The 27469-nt window shown below is 39.4% G+C and overlaps 1 protein-coding gene across 13 annotated transcripts in view; it reads left to right on the forward strand.

Annotated features, from left to right (window-relative positions):
- The window catches only part of LOC122559001 (voltage-dependent L-type calcium channel subunit alpha-1D-like), a 672668-nt gene that overhangs the window by 376317 nt on the left and 268882 nt on the right, over nucleotides 1-27469 (forward strand). For 9 of the 13 annotated variants that reach the window (XM_087994295.1, XM_087994294.1, XM_087994287.1 and 6 more), the window contains exons 10-13: nucleotides 3337-3411; nucleotides 9980-10070; nucleotides 16406-16432; nucleotides 20722-20882. In XM_087994295.1, coding sequence (XP_087850421.1) covers nucleotides 3337-3411; nucleotides 9980-10070; nucleotides 16406-16432; nucleotides 20722-20882 — 354 coding nt within the window. The remainder of the gene's footprint in view (nucleotides 1-3336; nucleotides 3412-9979; nucleotides 10071-16405; nucleotides 16433-20721; nucleotides 20883-27469) is intronic. The other 4 variants (XM_043708069.2, XM_043708059.2, XM_043708062.2 and 1 more) reach the window with 1 other exon arrangement.

Genomic DNA, 27469 nt, shown 5'->3' on the forward strand with positions numbered 1-27469 from the left:
CTGTTAGAAATTTTGGTAGGAGTAGCTTACCAACCAAGAAGCTTTTTGAATGCACAAAGTAATTCTGAGTATCTTAGGCTTGCCAAACAGAGCCTCTACTATTGCTGGAGAACATGGAGGGATCTGGCTTCACAAGACCATAAGATACAAGAGCAAAATTAGGCCATTTGGTGCAATGAGTCTGTTCTGCCATTTGTTCATGGCTGATCAAGTTTCTCAATTCTATTCTCCTGCCTTCTCCCTGTAACCTTTGATCCCCTTGCTAATCAATTACCTATCTATCTCTATCTTAAATACATTCAATGACTTGGCCTCTATAGCCTTCTATGGCAATGAGTTTCACAGATTCATCACCTTCTGTTTGAAGATGTTCCTCCTCAATAGTTCAAGGTCATCTGTTCACTTTAAGACTGTACTTGTGGGTTTGGGAGAGCTGGGAGATGAAATTTGGATACCCATTTATTATGCAACATTTGATCTCTGATGTCTCAGGTTTCATTCTAAGCAAGCAAAAGCCACCCAATGTTTAAGTGATTCAGTTAAGGTTCATTTTGGGGTCATGAGATCTCTGCTTGTTATCTTACAAAATTAGTTTGGTACATGCTTGATCAGAATGCTATCATGGTGGCACATATGACAATTATCCAAAATGACAGATCATGCTCCAGATAGGTGTTAGATGCTAACTGATGTTGCAATCCTCATGTGGGATGCCCATACAATCCTTGGATAGCAAATAGTGCTGCTCGAGCCAGACTCAACAGGAGCAAAGTCTGCACCATTTTCTGGTGGACGCCATCGTGGCTCAACGGTCAGCATTGCTGCCTCACAGCAGCAGGAACCGGAATTCGATTCCAGCCTTTGGTGACGATCGCTTGAAGTTAGCACAATCTCCCCATGCCTACACAGGGCCTGTATGGAGAGTTAGTGCAGACTGGGGTGGCACAGCAGTTAGCACTGTTGTCTCACAGTGCCAGGGACCCTGGTTTAATTCCAGCCCTAGGTGACTCTGTGTGGAGTTTGCATGTTCTCCCTGTGTCTGCATGTGTTTCCTCTGGGTGCTTCACTTTCGTCCCACAGCCCAGACATGGTAGATTACTCATAGTGTCCAAGTGGATTAGCCATGGTAAATCTGAAATTATGGAGACAGGGTGAGGTTGGGGGGGATCTGAGTGGGACCCTCTTTGGAGGGTCATTGCAGACTCAATGGATGGGATTACCTCCTACCCTGTAGGGATTCTATAATTTTTATGATTTCTTTGAATTTCGGAACTCTGAAATGCCAAAATAAGTAATACCACAGAGGTGAATTTGATTGCTGATGTACCCAGCCTTTTCACCTTTAGTACAAGCTTACATGATTCCCATGCAGACTTAGAGTTCATGTTTTGTCATCAGCTTTGTATTAATTGATTAGCCTCATCTAGCTATTCTGAACAAGTTGAATATTGAAGAAATGGATGTGTGTCACAGGTTGAAGACATGGTTATATCTTCCTCTGAAACTGCATAATGCTCTGGAGTAATAATAGCTCAATGGACATCAAACAAAGTGAAAGCCCTTCTTGTTCATAAATGCTGTTAGCTGGTCGTCTTATCTTTTTTGACAGCCTGAGTACAATCTTTAATCCCCTAGATGTAAGGGAATTTAGCCACTACTGCAAATGGCAAATTTTCAATTTGTGTATTGGCATCAATAGGAAAGATGGCTAAGTAACAGGCAAATCAATCATTGTTGACCATCTTGCTGCAACTGAGCATTGTACATTGAGGAATTTGGGTGTGATGTCTCACAAGACAGTTCAGAAGGAGCCCAGGCAATGAAAGGTGATGGTGACATCAGGTTTCAGGTGGTAAACTTCAACAAGGAAATCACAGATTGCTGGGCTAGAACCACCCGATTCATGCACGTATTGTAAAATATGGGCTTCCAGTAAATAACATATGGGGGAAGTAGTGGCATTCTGAAAATCCCAAGCCCCAGGTTAATGTTCTGGGGATATGGGCTCATGGTGATGGTGAAATTTGAATTCATTAAAAATCTGGAATACAAAGAAGCTGGCCTTATGGCTCCAATGTAACCACTATTGTCTGTGTAAAAACCTACCTGGTTCTCTCTTTATGGAGGATAACATCTGCCATTTTTGTCTCGTCTGGCCTGTATGTTACTTCAAACCTAAAGCAATGTGGCTGACTCTTAACTGCCCTCAAGCTAATTAGGAATGTACGATAAATGCTGGCCCAGTTAACAATACCCACCTCCCATGAATGTATAAAAAGCTGAAGTAATGGCAACATCAGGTTTCAGGTGCTAAGATACTTGTTTGATGGCTTTTCTGCCTTTTTTCTGAATCAAACTGCTTCTACATTTCTCAAAATAGGATTTGCTTGTCTTGAGAAAAATCCAGAGCAGATTTTTTTTTTCTTTGTTAACAGGCCAGTTATTACTGAATCATTTCATGCATACATTAATTGAAGCTTAAAGGCCAATATATGGAATGGGGTGCTTCACAGTCCATTTCAAAACACCACATCAAGTAATTGATATATCAATAAGCAATTGATTTACTTCAAGCCCATTTGACCTGTTCATCTGAGAAAAGTGTAACATGATTTTTTTGAATCCCTACCCTATGATGGAGAGGGTTTTAGATTTACAAATGTGTCACTGAATGGAAATAGATTTATGCCTCAGTTATTTTCTTTCTTTGACTCTGCCTTTTAGTTAAAAGGCAAAATAAAATGTTTTATTGGTTTGCTCTGCTGCAAGGCACTTTATAATGGCCATTTTATTTGTTACATATTTAACATAGCAATTTATTGATTTGGAATTGTTTTCTGAACTTCATTTTATTGTTGTGGGATCCTTTTTACCTGAAATTTGCTCGCTAGTCACCCTCAGTGAGGAAAATATTGAGATTGTTTTATCATTTTGGGAAGCTGTTAACTCTGTTTTGCTACTTTGCAATTTAGGAGATAATACCAAGAAGGCATTATCAGATCAAAGACAAGAATTCCTTTCAATTTAGATTGTGAAGAATTAAATACAAGTATAGTTTCAATAACATAATTTTGGATTAATTTCAGAGATAATGGTTGAAACCACACATGGATTGATAACGTTTGGGCAGTGCGCTATAAAAACAATTCTGAGTGGTTCTAATTATTGATCAGTGCAAGTAGCTTTGCATTCAGTGTCTCATCTTTTTTTTCTTGCATTATTTTTGTTGCATTAGAGTTAATGTTAACTCATTTTGCCAATTTATTCTAATCTTTGCTATGTTGCTGCTGCCATCTCATGTTTAAATAACTGGAATTGCATGAATTTAATATGAAGGGGTAACATTGGCCGAATTACTGGAAAAGAAGAAAGGAAGATTTGCATGGTTTAGCCAGTCATCCGAAACACATGGTAATTTTTATTTGCTTTAGTTTTGGATTTGTTTGTGCTTTGTGTGGCTTGTGCTGATTCTTGTAATTATTTTCTATCCATTGCATGATCAACTGTATCTGTCGATTATTTGCAGTGCTCCATAATAACAAGAATATTCTTTATCTGTCAAAAAGAGGCTGTTTTGGTTAAATGGCCAGATTATGAAAATCAGGTTGTCATTTGACTATTCTTTTGTATAGTGTGCAAATCAGTGGACATATTCGACAATCATGTTCTGAAAGATATCAAAAGTGTAAGATAAAGTTGGAACTGGATAAAAAGAAACCAACTTGAATGTGTCTTATCCACAGGTTTTATACTTCTATATGTTAAGAAACAAATTACTAAATACTTTTTATTACAGTCTTGTTGTCTTCACATCAAGTGTAACTTTTTAACTGAACTATGTGCTTTCGTCTTTCACTAGATTTATTAACTATTCTAAGTGTTATGATTTACTATGTATATACTGTATAGCAAATTTTCATGTATAAGTTCCTTCTGTTGTCAGAAATAAATGCATATGGTGGTGATTATGGACAGCTATTGATTCTAAATTTGGCCAAAACCTATTTCAAGCACAATAAAAGATGACAAAAGAACATGCTTGCTGTTTAAATTGTCTAAAAAGGTTATCCCTTTCTAGCAAAAATGCATCTGAAATCGAATGTTAACTGCCTCCATTGTAGTTTTGGTCAGATTAGTTGATCATAATAGAAATCTATCTCTGTTACATATTCTTTTTTTCTCAGTTAATTATGGATTTATAACGCCAGTCTTCCATAATCTTTTTAACTGACAGCTCATGTTGTATCCTTCATACCAATTCACTATCCATTCACCTCACGCAACTGCCTGTTAGAATCTGCGATTAATATCAAAAACTGGAAAATATGCCTGCTAGCAGCTTTCTGAAATTAGGTAATGTTTTATGAGGTCTGATTCAGTCTCACAGCATAGTCATTTTGTCCTTTTATCTCAGTTCCTCTCATTTTATGTTGAAAAGTTCCTCTGGAAACTACTTTATTTGTTTGTCCAATAATCAGGATAAACTTTCAATGCATATGGGTATAGACATGCTGAATTTACCAATTACTTGTGATAAGAAAGCACCAACTGAAATCTATATGGGGTAAAGAATGAACATATTAAATTTAGCAATAAACAAATTTGAGTGTAAGCAAAACTCCAGTCTTCTTTGGAACACAAACGCATAATCAAACCATACAATTGCTTAGCTTAGAAAGAATTGTGTGTTTCCTCTGTGTAAGAGACAAGAGTCCACGTGTTTATTGTACACATTAACTATGTCAAGTATTGTAAACTCTGAATAGTGCTGTGCGGTTTGGGGGGGGGGGGGGGGTGGGGGGTGCAGATTTGCATACTGGTAAAATTTGATTTTACTTATTGGAGGTGAGAATTTTCCAGTCTGTTTGAAATATGTTAAAGAATTGAATAGACACTCACAGTTGTAGAAAAAAAAGCATTCAATGATTTTGTTATTTATTAAGCTTATAGATTCAAAGTGAAAAGACTTGCAAACCAAACATAACTTTACCTTTGTGTTAATAGCCAAAGGCTATCATAGTCTTGCCAGATTATAGGGCTGCTCTCATTGGAGAGAAATACTGGCATGGTTTAACCTGAAGGTCACCATGCTTAAGTGAGTGGAAAGGTTGAGAAGTAGAATCCTTCGTGGTAACCTTAGCCAGTGTGGAAATTGAACCTATGCTGTTGGCATCCCTTCACATTGCAAACCAGCTGGCCAGCCAAATGAGGTAACTGACCCCATACCACATCAAATGAGATGTTAAAAACATGCTTAATATAGTTTGCAATCCCTCAAACTGAAAGATAACCTAAATATATTTTTGCTATGTGTACTTTACTCATTAATCTGTTAATAAATAATGTTAGCAGAGAATAGCAATTTGCATTTGTGTAGTGCTTTTGAAGTCTAAATGTCAAAGGGTGCTTCATGTGCCCCTCACTAACAGCATTGTGGGTGTATCTACATCCCAGTAACTGCAATAGTTTAAGAAGACAGCTTATCACCAATTTCTCAAGGGCAGTTAGGAATGAACATTAAATGCAATGCACATACCTGTATTTCATGAATGAATTTTTAAATAAATGCCAAAAGAGACATCCAACTAAGAAAAGTGTATTAAAAGAACTGTCAGGAACTTTGGTCAATGAAGTGGACATAAAGAATATAAGACCATAAGACATAGGGGTGGAAGTAAGGCCATTCGCCAATCGAGTCCACTCCACCATTCAATCATGGCTGGTGGGCATTTCAATGCCACTTACCCGCACTCTCCCTGTATCCCTTAATTCCTTGTGAGATCTTAAGGAGGTGAGGGAAATGAGGAGAGAAAGGTTTAGGTAGGGACTCCTACGGCACCGGATGAAGACTCTGGGAGTTCACAAAAGTTTTTAATTCAGATGTTTAAAGAATTAAGGGGTAGATGGAGCAGATGGAAAATGTTAAATTAGAAGCATTGTGCTACTGGCAGCCAATATAGGAACAATGTCTAATAGCTGAAAGGTTTTTGAGTTGTTGCTTATGAGTTGAGCAGACTAAATGAGTGAAATATATGTGAAGAAATGAAAAGTGGTAGCAGCTCATCAAGTTAATATCATTGAGGTGTGCGACCCAACTGTGGGTTGGCCTCAGATCTCCTGTTTTGGGCATGTATTGCAGTTGAATTGTAGTTATGTTTTTTCCTTTGTAGAGAAGAATGAAATTGATCCTAACAGCTGTGGTAAAATGTGAGAGGTACATCATGATCATGGATTGAACATTTTATACCCTGACAAATTCCAAAATTGTTGTCTATTTTCTGCCAGATAGTAGTTGATGGGTTTGCGATTGATAATGTCCATTTTTACATGACTGAAATGGTTATGACTTTGGTATAGGGGGGGGGGGGAAGCAGGGGCGCGGGTGGTTGGGGCGGGGGGGAGAAGAGATGACAACCTTTCAGGGGAAAGCCACAGCTGCCAGGTCTCTGGCACTGAGCCTGGCTCTGTGGCTCAGAAGGAAAGGGAGGAGAAGAGGAGAGCACTAGTGATAGGAGATCCAATGGTTAGAGGAACAGACAGGAGATTCTGTGGTCATGAGCGAGACTCCTGGATGGTATGTCACCTTTCCTGGGTGTCAGGGTCAGAGATGCCTTGGATCAAGTCTTCAGGATTCTGAAGTGGGGGAATGAACAGCCAGAAGTCATGATACATATTGGTACCAATGGACATAGCTCGGAAAAGGGATGAAGACCTGAGAAGTGAATATAGGGAGTTAGGTTAGAAGCTAAAAGGCAGTACGCGCAGAGTAGTAATCTCAGGGTTGCTACTGGTGCCACGGAGTAGGGAGGCTAGGAACAGAGAGTGAGTGCAGCTCAACATGTGGCCGCATTTGCTGGTGTAGGAGGAGGGCTTCAGATATGTGGGTCATTGGGATACCTTCTGGGGAAAGTGGGACCTTTATGAGGAGGACGGTTGTAGCTGAACTGGACCAGTACCAATATCCTGGGGGGGAGGTTTGCGAGGGCTCTTTGAGAGGATTTAAACCAGAGCTATGGATTAGAGGATGAGGTAGTTAGTGAACAGGCAGACACAGCGTGCAAAGAATCTGTGAGGAAGAATAGTCAGTTGATAGGGAAAAGTTGTAGTCACTGTGATGGGTTGAAGTGTCTGTTTTAATGCAGTAAGTGTCAGGAATAAGGGTGATGAACTTAGAGGATGGATCAGTACTTGAATCTATGATGTTCTGGGCATTACGGAGAGTTAGATATTAGAGGAGCAGGAATGGTTCTTAGATGTTTTGGGGTTTAAATGTTTCAAAAGGAATACGGAGGGAGGTGAAAGAGGTGAGGAAGTGGCATTTCTAATCAGGGATACTATCATAGCTGCAGAAACTGAGGTCACCAAGGAGGGTTTGTCTACTGAGTCAGTATGGGAAGTCAGAAACAGGAAAGGAGAAGTCTTTCTATTGGTAGTTTTCTTATAGACCCCGCAATAGCAACAGAGACATGGAGGAGCAGATTGGGAGACAGATTTTGTAAACATGCAGAAGTAACAGGGTTGTTGTCACGGGTGACTTCAACTTCCCTAACATTAATTGGAACCTCCTTAGTGCAAATAGTTTGGATGGAACCGATTTTGTTAAGTGTGTCCAAGGAGGATTCCTGACTCAATAGGTAGATTGACCAACTAGAGAGGAGGCCATATTGGATTTGGTGCTTGGCAATGAATCATTTCAAGTGTCAGATCTCTCAGTGGAAGAGCATTTCTGTGATAGTGATCACAATGCCCTGACCTTCACTATAATCACGGAGAGGAATAGGAGCAGATGATGTGGGAAAGTATTTAATTATGGGAGGGGGAATTATAATGCTATTAGGCAGGAACTGTGGAGCATAAATTGGGAGCTGATGTTCTCAAGGAAATGCACAACAAATGTGGAGGTTGTTTAGGGAGCACTTGCTGCAATCGACAAAATGGTATACTTATTATTGAGGGGAACAGCCACAGGACATCCCTGCACTGATTGCCTATTCCCTTTCACTCTCCTGACAATCACCCAGCTACCTTTATCCTGTAACTTAGGTGGAACTACCTCCGTATAACTCCTCTCCATCACCCCCTCAGTCTCCCAAATGATTTGGTCTGTGAGGAGCTGTAGTTGGGTGCACTTCTCGCAGGTGAAGTCAGCAGGACACTAGTGATTATCCTTACCTCCCACATCCTGCAAGAGGAGCATGCAGCTGCCCTAGCTTCCATCTCTTATGCTCTAAATTGCCAAAAAAGATAAGAAAAAGACTTACCAACCCTCCATACTGAGCCTTTTTCTTGGTTCGACGAGGATGGTGGGAGACACAACATGTGTAGTGGTTCGGGTTTAGCCACTGCCCGAACATATTAGTTCACTTTCCCAGCAGTTCCCATGCCTGCTTCCGCTCCTGTTCAGCCTTTGCTCTGCTGATTCACAAGGTAAGTATTTAATATTCTAAATTCTCTTCCCAGCTGCTCCCTGGCTCACGCTTTCTCAACTCCTGCTGCTGAAATGGAAGTTGCTGATTCATGAAGTAAGTATTTAATATTCAAATTTACCTTCCCAGCTGCCCCTGGCTTGTGCTCTTTCGACTTATGAACATCCCATTAAGATGATCATTCTGTCTTGTAGTCTCCTTGACTATATTAGAGGCAGTAATGTATTGCAATTGTCAATTCTGATTCTAAACAGCTTTGGCTTTCCCAATTCATTTTTAAAAAATGTTTTAATGCAATAGGGGCATTAATGAGCAACATTTATTAGTTATCCTCACGCATTCTTGCGAAGTTATTTGTGAGTCACCATCTCGACTGTGACTTTCACAGTAATGTGAGGTACAGAATTCTATAATTTTGACTTTGACAATAAAGGAACTGTAATACAGAGGAACCTCGATTATCCAGCATTTGATTATCCAACAAGATCGCAAGGTCCTGATGCTTGGTTAAACTGTGTTATCTGGCATTCAACTATCCAAACAAAATACTCCCTGCCCATGTCGTTCAGATAATCCAGGTTCCTATGTATATTGCAAATGGATTGTGTGCAATTTGGAGGGATCAATTTTAGGAGAGATGGTGTTTTCATCCATCACTTGACTGTTAAATTGTCTAAATCTGGAAGCACAGGATCATCAGATTTATCTATGATTATCTTTAGGTGAACACAGGAACATCATTAGGCATTTAGCATGTTGAACCTGCTCTGCCATTTAATATCAAATATGGCTGATGGAACACTTCACTGCTTTTTACCCACAATTCCCGAATAACCCTATCATGCTATTGGCAATCAGAAATCCATCAATTTCTATTTTAAATATATACTTTAAAGACTGCCCTGTGAGGGAGAGAATTCCAAATATTCACAGCCCTCTGAGTAGAAGAATTCCCCATTATCTCAGTCTTGAATAACATCCTGCTTATTTTGAAATTGTTCCCTCTGGCTCTAAACTCCCCAACCAGGGGAATCACTTCATCTGCCTCCATTCTGCCTATCTCTTCAAGTACTTTAACAGTAAATACTACAGAATTTCAAAATGTCTGTGTTCATTCTAGAGTTAATTGATGTGATATTCTGCAGAACAGTTCCATTTGTAAAGTTAATTCAAATGACAACTTTTGGGTTCATAGGTAATTTTTGTATGCATAAGCGACACCTTCTTTGAAATAATAAAAACCAGACATATAAAGAACTTTTAAAAAGCATCAGTAGTTTTTGATACATCCATTGATAGACCAAGGCAATTCCGGTATGTTATTACAGCTGCAACTTCAGCTACAAAGTTACATTTACTTTTATATGTTATTTTGAGTTATTTGATTGTGAGAAGTTTACATGCTGTATTGACAATCTTAGCTTGTTAATTAGTTTATAATCATAGTCACCCTTGGTTTTGATTCTTGACTTTAATATTAATTTTCAAAATGTAATAGATGGAAAAATGAAGTAAATTATGGATTTATTTCTGTTTTTGACGTCTTACAATAGCAAATATGCCTATTGGCGAAACTGAATCTGATAACACAGACAATGCTGGCAGTGGAGAGGGTGACAATGCAACATGCTGTGGATCATTATGGTGAGTAAAGTCAAATTATAGACTGGATTGAACATATATAGACCAAATAATGACAAGCACAGAACCTGTAAACACAACTCACAGATAATTATGTATTGTAAACTACAACAAAAAACACAGTAATATGTACAGGTACATGACAGCTTGCGTGTATGGAGAGATCTAAACAAAATAAATGTGCACCTTGACACAAAAATACATAGATATTGATATAAATACACTAAATGCAAACAGATATACACAGAAAATCACTTAGATTATTACACAGCTGTTGATAATGCTACATACATGTTGCATCTAATAAGTTCACTTGTTTGGCTATATAACTAAAAGGTAAGATCTCTTTTTCTTCATTCAGTTTCACCCTATCTTTAAGGACACCTGTGAAATGCAGGACCTATGTTTTGCTTGACTAGCTGGACACTAATAATTGAGCCTTTTTCTTGAGTGACTGCATTTATATTAGGCACACTATGGATTGACAACTATTCTTTTGGGTCTGCACCTCAGTGGTCTTATCATTCTGTGCAAGAGGAGAGCACAGAAATTGTGACAATTTGAAAGTCTTGTCAATATTAGTTCCTAGAGACAAAATATTTGCTGTATTAAAGTCCATGGCAAAAATGAATTGAAAGCACATACAGGTCTCAAGCCACTAATGTTTATGGGCAGGATAAAATTTCTCGGCTAAAGATTTCTAGTTCTTTCAGCTGATTCTTGCTGGCAAACTAAAACATTAGTCCTTTGTAGTTGATCCTATCCGATGCATAGCATGATAAAGGTTTATACTATATTATCATAATTTGGGTTTATCGTGGAGATAAAACTGATATTATGAAGATAATGTCCATCTCCTAAGAAGTCATTTGAAGCAGTGAACAAAATACATAATTTCCAAGAAAGCATGAGATTTAAGTTAACTGCCTTAAACATGTATTTTGGCTGCTAATTGCTGAATGTTTGCAAAGATGAGTTATATGACTTAAGAATGAAAGTTGGTCAGAATCAGGTTTCAGTTCAGAAGAGTAAAACAAAAAACTGTGGATGCCGGCGATCTGAAATAAAAGCAAATTACTGAAAAAACTCAGCAGGTCTGGTAGAATAGTCACTGGACTTGAAACATTATCTTTTTTTTCCCCACAGATGCTTCCAGACCTGCTGAGTTTCTCAGCAATTTCAGTTTTGTTTCAATACTGAAGAAGTTTAATTTAAGCAGAAGGGCATGTTCGTTTGTCAAAATCTTCAAATTGGTTGAAATTTCTAGGTTGAGAGACCCTTCTAGAAGTTTCCAAGTTGTGAGAACTGAAAATAAGTCAGATTATCAAGTCTAAAAGGAAATTGAGGCCGAGAGCTGGAAAGAAGAATCTAGATCATCATAATTGGAAATAGTCATTTGAGTAAGCAATTTTAAAGTTAGGATGGTAGTGATACATCATTGGGATTGAGTATCTCTGAAGGATATTCTTGCAAAAAGGGTTGAATCATTGTGCGTGTTAAGATCTTTCCAAATTTTTGTAGCTTTTTTTTTGTGTAATGTGAACATACAAAGCAGAAGTAGACCAACTTAGAGCCTGCTTCACCATTCAGCTGATTTATTTGTGTTTTAACTTCCACACTCCCATCTACCCACACTGATAATTGATTTGCTTGCCTAACAAGAATTTATCCATCTCTGTCTTAAAATATTTAATGACCCAATTGTGACAGCATTCAAGTTGCTCAATGCTCTCGGAGAAAAAAAAACTTTCTCACCTCTGTTCATCAAGAATGACCCAAAACTTTAAAACTTTTCTCCAAGTTCTGGACTGACCTACAAGAGGAAACATCTTTTCCACTTCAAACTTATCAAGACCATTCAGCATCTTTTTCATTTCAATCAAGTCCCCTCTCACTCTTCGCTGTGGACTCGTGATAGTTATCAATGATAAACATTTTGTTTTCCAACCAGTCTCTGATTGGTTCTCGGGTCGCTAAGCGACATTACAGAGACGGAGAGAAAAAGAAACGTGCAGATTTTCTCCCAGCTGCTGTTTCTTGCAGTCAGAGAAACCTGGTTTAAAACTGAACAAAACCAATGATTTTTCCTGTGGCATTTGCTGTAAGCTCTGACATGAATTGATAAATCAGAGACTTTGTAAATGCATCAGCCACTTAATACTTCTAACACATCAGTAGAAACATCAGAGAAAGGCATCTGAACAATAAGGGGTCAGGCCAGCTGAAGAAAGATCATCTCAACATTGGAAGCATGAAGCAAAGATCACTGAATTGACTGTGGTTTAAGAAGACAGCTCATCTCCACTTTTTGAAGGTAACCAGAGATAGACAACAAATGTTGGCCCAGCCAGCAAATCCTACATCCCATTAATGAGTTTTAAAAGTAAGGACTGTCTGACTGCATTGAACGTAGTTGGTGTGTTAATTTTAGTTAGTTTTAAGGTAAGATGTAACACATTCATTATATAGCAAATATACATGATGGTATCAAGAAGAGAATACTAGTCCAGATCATGCAGGATACCTGGCATGCACAAGCAATTCTTTGTTTCTTCTTCTCTGTCTCTATCTCAGTCTCACACCATCATGGCCTTTGAAACTACCAAAAAAGTGTTATCAAGGATCGATACATAGGAATTTCCTCCACTGCTTAATGCACTGTCTCCTAAAATCTGTTATTTTATACCCTTCTTTTATTGGTGCAGTCGGATGGATTGTTGTGAGGCCTTTTATTCCTGAAATATTTGCTGAATTGTGCGATATCCTAGAAAACATTAATTTTCATTGAAATGCAGACATTATCCTGCGAAACTCTGCAGCATGTGCTAGACCCAATGAGCTTCAGCTACTTCATCAATTACCCTCCCTCAATCATGAGGTCAGAAGTGGAGATGTCTACAAGTAATTGTACAATGTTCAGCATCATTCATGACTCCTCAGATACTGGTATAGACTCTGCCACGAGACCTGGATGATATTCAGGCATGGACTGATAAATGGCATGTAACATTTCACAATTGCAGGAAATAATCATCTCCAACAAGAGAGAATCTAACCATCACCCCTTGACATTCCATCTCTAAATCCCCCACTATCAGCATCCCTGGGCTAGCATTCGCTAGAAACTGCACTGGAACAGCTGTGTAAATATTGTGAATGTGAGCAAATTGAAGGTTTGAAATTCTGCAGCAAGTAACTCACTTCCTGAATCTTTAAAGCTTGTCCACACCTTAAAGGCACACGTAAGGATTGACCATAATGGACTGACCTGTATGGACACAGCCCCAACAATGTTCAAGAAGCTTGACACCATCCATGTCAAACCGGGAATATTTCAGCAACCTGAAAAATTCACTCCCTTCACACTGTGCATTATGGAAGCATAATACTTCGAAGCAGATGTAGGCCATTCAGCCAATTGAGTTGGCTTTATCATTCAGTGAGATCATGGCTGATTTGACAATCGTCATCCTTTGCTTTGCTCCCTTTTCTCCATAACTCTTGATTCCCTTACTGATTGAATTTATTTAAGGCTAAGATAAACAGATTTTTAAGATCCAGCTCCTCCAGCCCACTGAAGTAAAGAAATCCACAGATATATACTACCCTCTGAGAAAAGAAATTCCTCCTCATCTCTGTTTTAAATGTGTGATCCCTTCCCTTGATGTTATGCCCTGTGGTCCTAGACTGTCCCACAGGGGAAACAACATTTCCGCATCTACCTGTTCATGTTATCTAAGAAACTTCTATGTATCAACAAAGTTGCTTCTAATTCTTCCAAACTCTAATAAGTACAGGCATAATCAGGAGATGGTACAATCTGGAGTTTACAATGGGTCATTGTAATGTTATAGATTTTAAGGATAATTGTTTTAAAATGTACATTTTCTGCTCTCCAACTTTGAATATGGTCTAAAAATGCATTTTCAAAATAAACGCAAGAACATATATCTTGGTATCTTTGGATATTTGTTCAGAACTTGTCCGACAAGCTTGTGATTTCAAATAAAACTGTTGGACTATAGCCTCGTGTCATGTGACTTCTCACCTTTTATGTGGCTCTGATAGTGACATTAATGCAGCAACTGGGGATGGAGTGTAAGGCAATAAAATTGGAAAAGGGAAATTTGTGGCCAACAGCAACTCACATTTTTAATGTGAAGTTGAGTGACGTTTCTGCATTTTGTGGCTCCAGGTTCAGTTAAATTTGTTTTGCAACTTACCTTGAAGACCACTGCTCAGGCTGCATGTAGATGTGGTTTTCGGGGTAAATACGTTTGGTCAAGGATAGATTAGATGGTCTCTGAGACATTTACTTCAAGGTGTAAATGTCCTAAAGCCTAGTTAAAAATAGGCTGTTGTCTCCTCTTTTCACAACTGATACCAATCTCTTTCAGCAACAGTGCATTTAAAATGTGGAATGCCTGCTCTTGGCTGTATTGAACACTTCAACATTTCTTTCATGCCTGTAAACTTTGTGTTGTGTTACCAAGTTTCTTGACCGTATATCTATTAAAGGAATCTCACTTTTCGATGTGCTGGGCATCAGATTAGTATATATTGTTAATTTAGCTTAGCGACATACGGGAGAAATGAACAATATTCATAGGAGTCATTTCAAGGAGCAACTTGACAATATGCGAACTGAAATGCTTGTGCTTATTCTGTGTTTATTGGAATTGAAGACAGTTTTGATGCAAACATTTTTTGGTAAAACCTAGCACAATTTTACAATATTTGTCCTAATTTTCTCATTTTGAATGGTTTAAAGGAAGCTGAATGAATAAAAGAATTTTTGAATTGCACAGGATTTCTGGGTTTTGATTACAAAATTTACACCATTTTGGTTCTTTAAGTTTTTATGTGTATTTGAAGGCAGCCTTTGTTTTTATTCCTATTGTAAGTTGACATTACTGCATAAGTATTTTGTGTTACAAAATAGAAAATGTATGTCAATTGAAATTGTATGAGAGGTGTAGTATGGCCATTTGTCAATTATCAGTCACAATTATCTCAGCTTTTACAGGTTAGCTGGCCAACTTATAACATAGCATCTGCAGCCAATAAACCAATAATCAACTTGTAATACAAAGACAGCATAACATTTGGCAAGATCACCATCACTTTTGAACAGATATGCCTCTCACTTGATCTCTGATAGTGTTAATATGCTGTCTACACAATTCACAAAGGCAGCTGATGTTATAGTTTGTATAACATGCACATTTATCTAATTTCCACTAAACTTTATGATATATTCAGTCATTGTCACTGGATTCTTACATTTTCAAAGAGTCACTGATGATTGCCACTAAATCAATTTGATATCCATCCTAAATATCAAATGATTAAGTTTGTCTTCACATATATTTCTTCATGAAGACAAAGAAAAATATGAAGTCTATCTTGACTCTGTGCAGTGCTAATGTATGAATACGCATGAAGCATAGATTTATTATATTAGTTAGAGTATAGACCATGGCCATTCAGCCTGTTATGCCAATGCTAGTTTGCTGCAAAAGAGACTTTGCTGTCAAGACTTTTAGCACTTCAGATAATTATCTAATTGCAAAACACCACCACCAAATTTCAGTGTATCTGAGGCATAAACTCAGCTGCGTAAAAATATTTTTTGACGTGTCACTTTTGTCTATCAAGCTTTTCACTTGAAATCAGTATTTTCTTCTTGTCATTTCTTTCACCAGTGGAAACAATTTCTGCCTAATTACTCTGTCTAGACTGCTCAGGATTTTCACACGTTTATCAGATCAGTCCTCAACCTTCGCTCTCTAAGGAGAACAGCCTGGATTCTGCAATCTGAGATTCATTCTTCAAACATTAAAGACTGATGAGGCTTGGCTGGGCAAGCTTGCAAAGAGTACTAATAATATGAACCAATTAGTCTCATGGCAAGTGACAAAACTGAATTGTCATTGTGCTATCAGAATTCAGAAACTTGAATTATGTTTCTCATCTGTTTTTAACCAGGATAACTGAACTGTCTCAATATAATCAACTGATGATCAAATTTATGTAGAAAACAATGTAGAATCAATGTAGAAGAAAAAATGTCCTTACTTCAGTAAGCCACACCATCAACAATCTGTTCCATTCTTGAATTTTCTCAAATGTTGAGATGGTGATCTAAGTGCCAATGATTTCACTATCCCTTCAATTTAGCATTCATTCAATGCTTACAAATAGCATTTTGAAAAAGTGTGCAGAACAGTAGAACAATGACCTTTTGGCATATTAGCACATTTTCATAGCTTATGAAGTTCTCTGATTAATTTAGAAATGTATTCATACATTGTCCATGTTTTTTTTTTGCATTGCAGTATTCGAATTTCTAAGTCAAAGTTCAGGTCAGTAACTTTTTTTCTGCGTTCCTTTCTGTTTACGAAAATTTGGAAACTATGAATTAATTTTCTAATGTCAACTGTAATAATTGAACACTATTTTTGCACTGTTGCATTAATATACTTACATTGTGTATATAAAAGATATGCTGTGCTTAGTCATTTTTATATTTTAATTTTCTTATTAATGATATAATTTCAGCAATATGTGACTTATGTAAAATCATGTTTACTAACATTTTGTACCTTTTCAGTATCTGAATAAATCATAAAATACTGTGCTGGATTTATTGGCATGCCAGTGCCCCCTCAACTGGCTAAAAAGTTAATGGGTGCCCTATCAGGACATTTTCCAAGAGCTGCAATGGAATTAATCAACAATCAGGCAGAGGTTTGGGAAATGGAGGAGATGCGCATCTCCACCCTTGAACCCCACCCCGCCAATCGCAACAAAGACAGAGCTCTCCTGGTCCTCACCTTCCACCCCTCCAACCTCCGGAGGCAGCACATCATCCTCCGTCATTTCTGCCGTCGAGAGTCAGATCCCACCACCAGAGATATATTTCCCTCCCTACCCCTTTCAGCATTCCATAGAGACCATTCCCTCGACTCCCTTGTTAGGTCTACGCCCCACACCAACCCACCTTCCACTCCCAGCACCTTCCCTTGCCACTGCAAGAGGTGTAAAACCTGCACCCACACCTCTCCCCTCACCTCCATCCAAGGCCCCACAGGATCCTTCCACATCCAGCAGAAATTTTCCTGCACCTCCAAAGACCACCTCTACTGTGTCATTTGCTCTCAATGTGGTCTCCACTACATTTGGGAGACAGGACGCCAATCTGCGGAACGTTTCAGAGAACATCTCCAGATCATGCACCAATCAATCCCACTGCCCTGTGGCTGAACACTTCTACTCCCCCTCCCACTCTGCCAAGGACATGCAAGTCCATTGTCCAATTCGAGCTACCCGATGACTGGAGGAAGAACACCTCATCTTCCGCCTTGGGACCCTCCAACCATATGGGATCAATGTCAATTTCACCAGTTTCCTGATCTTCCCTCCTCCCACCTCATCCCAGATCCAACCCTCCAACTCAGCACCGCCCTCTTGACTTGTCCAACCTGTCCATCTTCCTTCCCACCTATCTGCTCCACCTTCCATTCTGATCTATTACCATTACCCCCCCACCTTCATCTACCTATCACATTCTTAGGTACCTTCCCCCAGCCCCACCCCAACATTTATCTCTCAGCCCCGTTGGGACCCCACCCCCATCACATTCCTGATGAAGAACTTATGCTCGAAATGTCGACTCTTGCTCCTCAGGTGCTGCCTGACCGGCTGTGCTTTTCCAGCGCCACACTTTTGACTCTGATCTCCAGCATCTGCAGTCCTCACTTTCTCCTAGTAAACCCTAGGATATTGATTGTGGGGAATTCTGTGATGATAGCTCCAGTGAATGTCAAGGGATGATGGTTAGATTCTCTGTTTGGGATGGTCATTGCTTGGCAGGCTAAGCTGGATATGACTGTATTTTGACGTTAATGCATTTGGATATGAACTGCTTCAATATCTGAGGAATTGAATAGGGTGAACTTTGGTGACGCTGAACTTTGTGAAATCATCAGCAAATATCCATGCTTATAATCTTACGATGGAGGGGAGGTCATTGATAAACTAGCTGAAGATGGTTGGGCTGACAAGTTTTTGTAGCTCAGGTAGAGGTTCTGGATGTAGGTTTACTCATTGAGCTGGAAGGTTTGTTTTCAAATGTTTCGTCACCATACTAGGTAACATCATCTGTCAGCCTCCAGATGAAACACTGGTGGTATGGCCTGCTTTCTATTTATTTAAGTAGAAAGTGGGCCATACCACCAGTGCCTTATCCGGAGGCTCACTGATGTTAGCTAGTATGGTGATGAAATGTCTGAAAACGAACCTTCCAGCTCAGCGAGCAAATGTACATCCATGTTTGGGCTGAGGATACAACCTCAAAGAACTCCGGTAAAGATGTCCTGGAGCTGAGATGAATGACCTCCAACAACTTCTGTTGCTGGTTTCCTCACCAGCTGCTGCAGAACCAGTCTCTCATCTGAATGTTGCATTACAGTACTTTTTTGGGATTACATGGCATGACTTGCAATTAAATAATTTGAATTATCTGATAAGTTTTATTTATTTCAGTGAGTATGGCATTTTGATTTGCATTTGTTGCTATACCTATTTTATTGAAGTCAGTGTAAGTGGGATATTTTCTGCACACCTCCACAGACAAGGATTTAGATGACTGAGTTTAATACAGTTTTATTCGTGTTTTCCAACTTCCCTTATTGCCACTTAGCATAAGAGGTAATGAAAAATAATAAATCATAAGGTGTATGAGTTGAGTACTTAAAATTCATGCTTTACTGTTTTTTTTTGTATGGCAGGTAGCTTCCAGATTCACAGCTTTTATTATTTGGTCTTTGTAATCAAGATCAATTTAAGAATATTAAAAAGCAGCTTGGAATTTACAACTTCTCTCATTTGTGGGTAGTTTGTAGTCTTTTATAGGCTAAGCGCAGACCCTAGATAGTGATTGAATTGAAATGGCAAAAATGTGAATACCATGCCATGTGCAATAAGTGATGCATCATCAATCTTTCAATAAAGCATCACTGAAAAATTGACTAATCAATAGAAATTGATGAAACAATCTGAAATGAGGAATTGTGAAATATCTTTGACAAAAGGGTTAAGGAATATCCCAAAGCCTTTTATTCGTAAATAAGGAGAAAGAGAGTAACTAGAGAAAGGCTCAGCCCACTCAAGGACAAAGGAGGAAAGTTATGCGTGGAGTCAGAGAAAATGGGTGAGATTCTTAATGAGTACTTGACATCAGTTTTCACCAAGGAGAGAGACATGATGGATGTTGTGGTTAGGGATAGATGTTTGATTACTCCAGATCAAGTCAGCAAAAGGAGGGAGGAAGTGTTGGAATTTTAAAAGACATTAAGGTGGACAAGTCCCCTGGTCCAGATGGAACCTATCACAGGTTACTGAGGGAAGTGAGAGAGGAAATAGCTGGGGCTTTAACAGATATCTTTGCAGCATCCTTGAACACGGGTGAAGTCTCAGAGGAGTGGAGAATTGCTAATGTTGTCCCCTTGTTTAAGAAGGATAGCAGGGATAATCCAGGTAATTATAGACCAGTGAGCCTGACATCAGTGGTAGGGAAGCTGCTGGAAAAGATACTGAGGGATAGGATCGATTTACAATTGGAAAAAAATTAGCTTATCAGTGATAGGCAACGTGGTTTTGTGCAGGGAAGGTCATTCTTTGAGGTACAGGAGTTGGCAGGTCACATTACAGTTGTATAGGACTTTGGTTTGACCACATTTGGAGTACTGCATGCAGTTCTGGTCACCACATTACTAAAAGGATGTGGATGTTGTGAAGAGGGTGCAGAGGAGGTTCATCAGAATATTGCCTGGTATAGAGGACACTGACTATGAAGAGATATTGTGTAGACTAGGATTATTTCCAGCCTTGGGCGACTGTCTGTGTAGAGTTGGCACATTCTCCACTTGTCTGCATGGGTTTCCTCCGAATACTCCGGTTTCCTCCCACCTTCCAAAGATGTGCAGGTCAGGTGAATTGGCCATGCTAAATTAACTATAATTGTTAGGTGCATTGGTCAGAGGAGTGTGGGTTACTCTTCAGAGGGTTGGTGTGGACTTGTTGGGCCGAAGGGCCTGTTTCCACACTGTAGGGTATGTAATCTATCTATCTAATCTATCTATCTAATTTTCATTAGAAAAACTGAGGTTGAGGGTGGAACCTGATTGAGGTGTACAAAATCATGAGAGGTACAGACAGGGTGGATAGCAAGAAACCTTTTCCCAGAGTGGGGGTTTCAGTTACTAGGGCTCATGAGTTCAAGGTGAGAAAAGTTTAAGGGAGATATGAGTGCAAAATGGACAAGAGGGTAGTGGGTGCCTGGAACATGTTGCCATTGGAGGTGTTAGAGGCGGGCATGATAGCATCATTTAAGATGTATCTAGACAGATACATAAATAGGCAGGGTGCAGAGGGATACAGATCCTTAGAAAATAGGCAACAGTTTTAGGTTGAGGATCTGGATTGGTGCAGGCTTGGAGGGCTGAAAGGCCTGTTCCTGTGCTGTAATTTTCTTTATTCTTTATTCTTTGTTTTGTTCAAAGATATCCATCAATATTTCTTAATGAATTGCTTTCAAAATTCATAGTTTAAAATTTCTTTGTAGTCTTATCAGTTTGTTTTATATTTCCAGCCGACGCTGGCGTCGTTGGAACCGTTGTTGGAGACGAAAATGTCGAGCTGGTGTAAAGTCTGTTACTTTCTACTGGCTAGTTATTATCCTTGTTTTTCTCAATACATTAACCATTTCATCAGAGCATTATAATCAGCCTCCTTGGCTAACATTTACTCAAGGTAAGAGTGCAGCTTTGTTTTCACTTAAGTACTAGTGAGCAGTAAATATTCCATTAAATTGTTTTAATAGTGCATTTGGATAAATTGGTTGGATAATGTCCAGTGATTAATTCTAGTCAGTATACAGCTGCAAATAGCTTTGTAGTTATGTAAATCCAGCTCTATGGTACAAGTTAGAATTGTACGTTTTCATCCAAACAATATGTACTGCAGTATTGGGTTGGATGCAGAGAGGCCAAGGGAGTCTTGCCCACTGTTTGGAGAATTGAGAGCAGAAAACCATGGTCACTTCTCTGGGGGAGACCCTAACAATATTACATGCCCCAGGCGTTAATTGACCAGCAGCTGTCTTTCTATGGGGTTTAAGACACCGGTGGTTGACGTCCTGCTTACCAAGAGCTACTGGCCAGCCAGGCTGCCACTTCCTCATTTCCATCAGGATTGTTTTGGGAGTGATGACAGCTTTCAACAATGTATCCACTGGAGGCCCAAGATCAGTGAGACACCCAATCCTCAGGTAAGTGAAGTCAGGATTGAGGTTTCTCCAGGTGGATGTTATAGGAGAGTGGGGCAGTGGGTGAGAGATAAAGATAGAGGGGTGTCATTCAGTTCCCTTCTCCCCATGCTGACTTCCTCAACCAGTCACTAAATTTGCTCGCAAGTTTGACAGATTTCCTGTTCTTTTAATTTGTTGATGAGATGTAGTTTTTGCTGGCTCAGCCAGCAATCATTGCCCTGGAGAAGGTGGTGGTGAACGGCCTTCTTGAACTACAGTCTTTAGGGGTAGGGACACCTACAGTTCCAGTATTTTGGCCCAATGATAGTGAATGAGTGGTAACGTAGTTCAACATCAGGATGGCTTGGAATGGCAGTCACAAATAGTGGGGTTTTCCTGTACATCTACTGCTCTTGTCCTTTTAAGTGAAAGAGGTGGCAGGTTTGGACGGAGCTATTGGAGGATCCTTTGCAGAATTATTACACTACATCTTGTTGATGTAGTGGGAAAGACTGTCCAGCAAACAAACGAACAAGTGAGCGCGATTCAGAGCCTTGATCCTTCTCCCCTTCAATAAGATAATGTCTGATTGGGTTGTAATCTCAAATTCACATTTCCATCTACCCCAATAACCTTTCACCTGCTTACTTAATAAGAATCTATCCATGTCTGCCTTTGAAGTGTTAAAGAACTCTGTTTCCATCTCTTTTTAAGGAAGAGAGTTCCAAAGACTGTCAATCATCCGAAAAAGATTTTGCCTTTACTCTACTTTAAATGAGTCACCCCTAATTTTTATCAATGACCCCTAGTTCTAGATTGTCCCATAAGAGGAATTATCCTCTCCTCATTTGCCCTATCATGACTGCTCAGAATCTTCAAATTTCAATCAAGTCACCTATGATTTTACTAATCTCCAGTGGCTACAAGTCTTGCCTATTCAACCTTACCTTATAAGACAGCATGTCTGCATACACACCTGCTCAATAACCTTTCTCAGAACTAACTCCAGTACATTTATATCTATTTTTAAATGAGGTGCCAGTACAGCACAATGTACTTCAGATGCAGTTTCACTGCAGTTCAGTATAAGCAAAGTATAACCTCCCTTTCCTCTTGTATTCAATTCCCCTTGTGATAAATGGTAACATTCTTTACTTGCTGTATTTGCATATTAACCTTGTGTGATTCATGCACAAAGAATACCCAGATATTCTGTGCCTCAGAATTCTGTAATCTCTCACCACTAAGTAATAATCTTTTTCATTCTTCCTGCTAAGATAAACAATTTCACATCTTCCCACATTATACTCCATTTGTCACGTATTTGCCCACTCACTTCACCAGTCAATACATTTTTGTGGCCTCCTTATGTATTGTCACAACTTACTTTCCTACTTATTGTTGTGTCATCAGCACATTTGATAACCATCCCTTCTGTAAATCATTGATATAAATTGTAAACAGTTGAGTTCCCAGCGCTAATCTGTGTGACACACCACTTGTTACATTTAGTCAACTGGGAAAAAAAAACATTTATTCTTACTGTCTGCCTCCTGTTAGCCAGCCAGTCTTCCATCCATGCCAATATGTTCTCCCCCTACATCAGGATCTTTATTTTCCATAATAACCTTTGATGAGGTACCTTATCAAATACCTTATGGAAGTCTGAGTACTATACATTCACCGTTTCCCTTTAACCCTAGCATATGATACTTCCTTGAAGTACTCTAAAAATGGGCCTGAATGATTTTGACTATAGTTAGCAATGTAGCTAAATTATATGAGAAGTGATACAAGTGATCCCTATCTCAACATTTGGGAACAATCTGCATCTTGTAACTAGGTTCTGGCCATTGAGATCTCACTCGACAGCAAAAGTTGCATATTAACAGGAATTATTGCTTGTTAACTATCTTGTCAACTGTACGTCTTGCCTCCATTAATATGCAGCTTCCAGTCTTAACACTTGCAAATGATTTGTTAGAGAATTTTTAACATGGAAGTCAGAGCAGGTACCTGACAACTCTGCTCGTGGCTGACTGCAAAGAATTTCCATGTTGATCATCACACAACAGGATTTCAGGATATGCTATATGGACATTGTCCACACTCCCCTCATGTCCATGAACATTGGCATCTAACATGTGCCACCCTCTGAGAACCTTCATGCACATCTCCAGTCCACTGACAGTATGTTTCCGTGCTTCAGTGTTGCACCACAGGTTGCATCGACAGCTACCATTATAATACTGCAACAAGGAAACTTGTGCTCAGCAACATGAATCCAGGTCATGAATTGAACCATGCTGCATTTCAGGACTATGTGCCTTTCTCTATTAGTGCTCAATCACTTTGTATCTTCCTGGATGCTTACTGTATCCCTGTCTTGCATTGCCTTTTTGTGCTATTCCCTTCAGCCAGAGATACGCAATCCTTCTGCATTGCTGTGCCTTTTCAGACAACACAATGCCAGCACGGTTGTCAGCAGTGATTAAAGTTGAAGAGTCTGGTGCTGGAAAAGCACAGCCGGTCAGGCAATATCCCAGGACTTGGAGAATTGATATTTCAAGCATAAGCCCTTCATCAGGAATTCCTGATGCTGCCTGACCGGCTGTGCTTTTCAGCACCATTCTCTTTGACTCTGATCTCCAGCATCTTCAGTCCTCACTTTCTCCCTGTCAGCAGTGATCAGTCAAGTCAAGGAAGATAGCTTTTGGTTTGGTGGTTCTCATGCCGAAAGTCAAGGGTAGCATTTTATACCAGTCCAGGCACTTGGACACAATCATTCAGCAGCTCAGGGCAGTCAGAGTCAGGATGCTATCCTCATATATGGTGAGGAGCTGAATGTCTGGCAATCCACCACCCATCTTGACTCTTTCTGACCTATTGTGCTCTGATTGTCATAGGAGACAGTGAGAACTGCAGATGCTAGAAAGTCAGAGTTGATTAAATGTGGCCTGATGAAGGGTCCTGCCCAAAATGTTGACTTTCCTGCTCCTGCAATGCTGACTTCCTCATGAAATGAGAGCACAGTAGGTATTAACCCAGATGATAGTGGGTAGCACACTTTTGATGCAGCTGGGGAGGTGTCCCAAGCGAGAGTGTGGACAGCACAGAGGAGATACAATGTTATTGGTGTAGGATGGGTTAGAATGAATGAAGGAAATTGTTGCGTGCAACAGCCTCAATGGCAGCTAGGGACAGGCAATAAATGCTGGCCAACCAGCAATGCCCACTTCCCATGAGTGAATTTAAAAAAACGAAGTAACAATGGTAGAGATTGAGCCTTGTTGTCCAGTGAATGCAGGAGCAGAGAAAGAGCATGAGGTATCCAAGAGAAGATGATAGCACTTAATTGGTAGAGTGGAGAAGATCATTTCTCTTCAACATACATTACTATGCATTCTTCCAGTCTGGTGTTATGGCCTTCTCAGCTAGTCCAGATGGAAAAGGACATACTGCCTCTGTACCACACTGTCCACCAGTATCTCCAGGTCCCTGCCTACAAAGTACAACACCAATTTTCCATACTCTGCTGTGTTAGAGAAAATGTTAGGTACCAGGCAATGAGATCAAACAGTGCTTGTCTCGGTTCAGAATGGCCTTTCAAAGATAGTGGGTGTGCCTGAGATGCTGGTCCATTCTGGGATATCCTGGCAGTAGCAACTGGTAGAATGTCACTAGAATTGCACAAGAAGGGTGCAGAACAGAATACTGGGACAAGTTTGAAAAATATGATGGCTAGACCTTGCAGAAAGAAACTTCCATAAACTTGATGAAACTCACACTTCACCAAAGAAAACATAAGATTCAGCCCAAATAGATTTCTCAAAGATGATTTCTCTTTCATAAGACCATTTTGACTCTGCCTAATTACCTTCAACCAACTAATTGACTTGCTATAAACTTGATTCATAATTGTTTCTAGCATTTTCCCAATGAAAAATGTTAAGCTCCGTGGGCTGCAGTTTCCTGCTTTCTGTCACCCTCCCTACTTGAATAAAAGAATTATATTAGTTATCTTCTGAAGGTTAGCCCTTTCTGCCCCATAGTCCAGCTTTTTCACTAGAGAGAGAGAGAGAGACAAAAAATCTTTTATCTGAGGGTCAGCACATCTCGGGTGAGGGAAGAAGTTGAGAAGAAAGCCCTTCATGGTCATGTCAGCCAATGTGAGAATTGAAACTATGTTGTTGATATCTCTCTGTTTTGCAAACCAACCATTCAGCCACCCGAGCTAACCAACCCCTTTATTATGTTATGAATGTTGAACTTTAAATTCTGATTTTGTTATAAACCTAACTTTCAGTTAATATAAACAATATGTTCTGAAAAGAAGAGATCATAAACAAATAACATTGGAGAAAAGGCCATGTGATTTCCTGTTGCCTTGGGAATGGCAGAGAAATTTGACGAAATTTGTAAATTTTAAAACCTTTTTCACTATGTTATATACCAAAGAATGATTGCTGCAGCGATGCAGGCTCTCAGTAACAGGTCTTTGCTATTTTGTGATTGGGAGCAGAAATAAAACTCTCTGAGGAAAGCAATTTTAAGAGGGTCAACTCAACTAATCAATTTCTGGAATTTCAGGATTTCTGGTTTGTCAGGACTTGAACAACCTGCGAACATAGGCTGCCTTGATACTTATCAAAGCATCTGGCAAAATGTGGGCAGTCTAGGTTTGACCTTAGTGTAGAGGGTGAATGTCTGTTAGAAGACGGAGTGTGGCTTTGAAATTTCTTGAATCATACTACCTGCCAGAAGCATGGCATAAAGGAAAAGCATTTTGTAAGACAGTTGAGTTATTTTAGGGTTTTTCTTTTCTTACCTTTAAATGTGAGAAAGTGGGATAGCAATAGGAATAGGCCATTCAGCCTGCCAAACCTGCTCTGACATTCATCGAGGTTATAGATGATTATCTGCCTCAATGCTACTTTCCTATACTGTACCGGTACCCAATTATATCATTAGTCTTTAGACATCTATCGATTTCTGTTTCGGAATGCTCAATTATTGAGTTTTCATACTCCTCCAGGGTAGAGAATTACAAAAGTTTACGACTCTGAGATAAGAAATTCCTCCTCATCTAATTTTTAAATGTTCTGCCCATTATTTTGAGGTTATATCAATTGGTCTATACTCACTAGCCAGGGGAAACATCTACATGCATCTTGTCAAACCCTATAAGAGTTTTGTGAGTTTCAATGAGATCATCTCTCACTTGAGTATAGGTTAGAGTTGGTTGGTTAAAGCCCAAAAATTTGATGTCATATATTACAAACAAATTCAGAAGAGTGAATAAATTTCTCACTTTTCACTCCTAAAGTTGATATAACAAAGTTTTGAATTTTTAAACAGATGTGGTTTTATTTCAAATTTGGTATGCACTTGAACATGCCGGATGGATTTCCTTGAGTTAATCAAAATTATGAAGTCAGTTTCCCAATTTCCGTGACAAACATGCACACAAGCATACAGGGCGTTCTACTACAAGGCGACAAGTTGTGTTCTTTTGCAACCTCGCGTTTTAGAAAATTGCAGCATGGGAAACCGCAATAGAAATTGTGCTATAAAAGATTGTGATACGGAAAATCCACTACACCCGTTCAGCAGAAAGTTCACGTTATGCAAACAACGTCCACAACTCATCAATCGCCTTATAGCCGATTCGCGCTGACAAAACACACGTTACAGAAGAACTACCTGTATGTACAAACAGAACGTGTTATAGAATGAGGTGGAACTGAAAAACAATTAAAGTTCTTTGGTGAAGGGATTATATTTTGAGTTGATTGTTCTACTGGAGGCAATTGTACAGAACAAATTCCACAGGCTGAATCTTGCATCTTATTGGTGAATTATGTTTACCTACCCTAGTTTGATTGTATCCCTTATGTCCAATTTCGACTCCATCTTATCACATGCTATTCCTGGAACAATTCACCACTCAGGTTGTAGCCCTTGTGTCTGCGTCTTCTTTAAAAGGCCGTCTGTGTACTCGATAAACTTAGCACACTGAAGCTGCCCTACCTCAGTCAAGGATATTCCCTTTTTCTGACATCTTCTGGAAGATGGCACCAATAAGATATGC

Source organism: Chiloscyllium plagiosum, unplaced genomic scaffold (assembly GCF_037043375.1).
Source record: "Chiloscyllium plagiosum isolate Xiang-an unplaced genomic scaffold, Cpla_swu_hap1 HiC_scaffold_14, whole genome shotgun sequence".
NCBI classification, from domain to species: Eukaryota; Metazoa; Chordata; class Chondrichthyes; order Orectolobiformes; family Hemiscylliidae; genus Chiloscyllium; species Chiloscyllium plagiosum.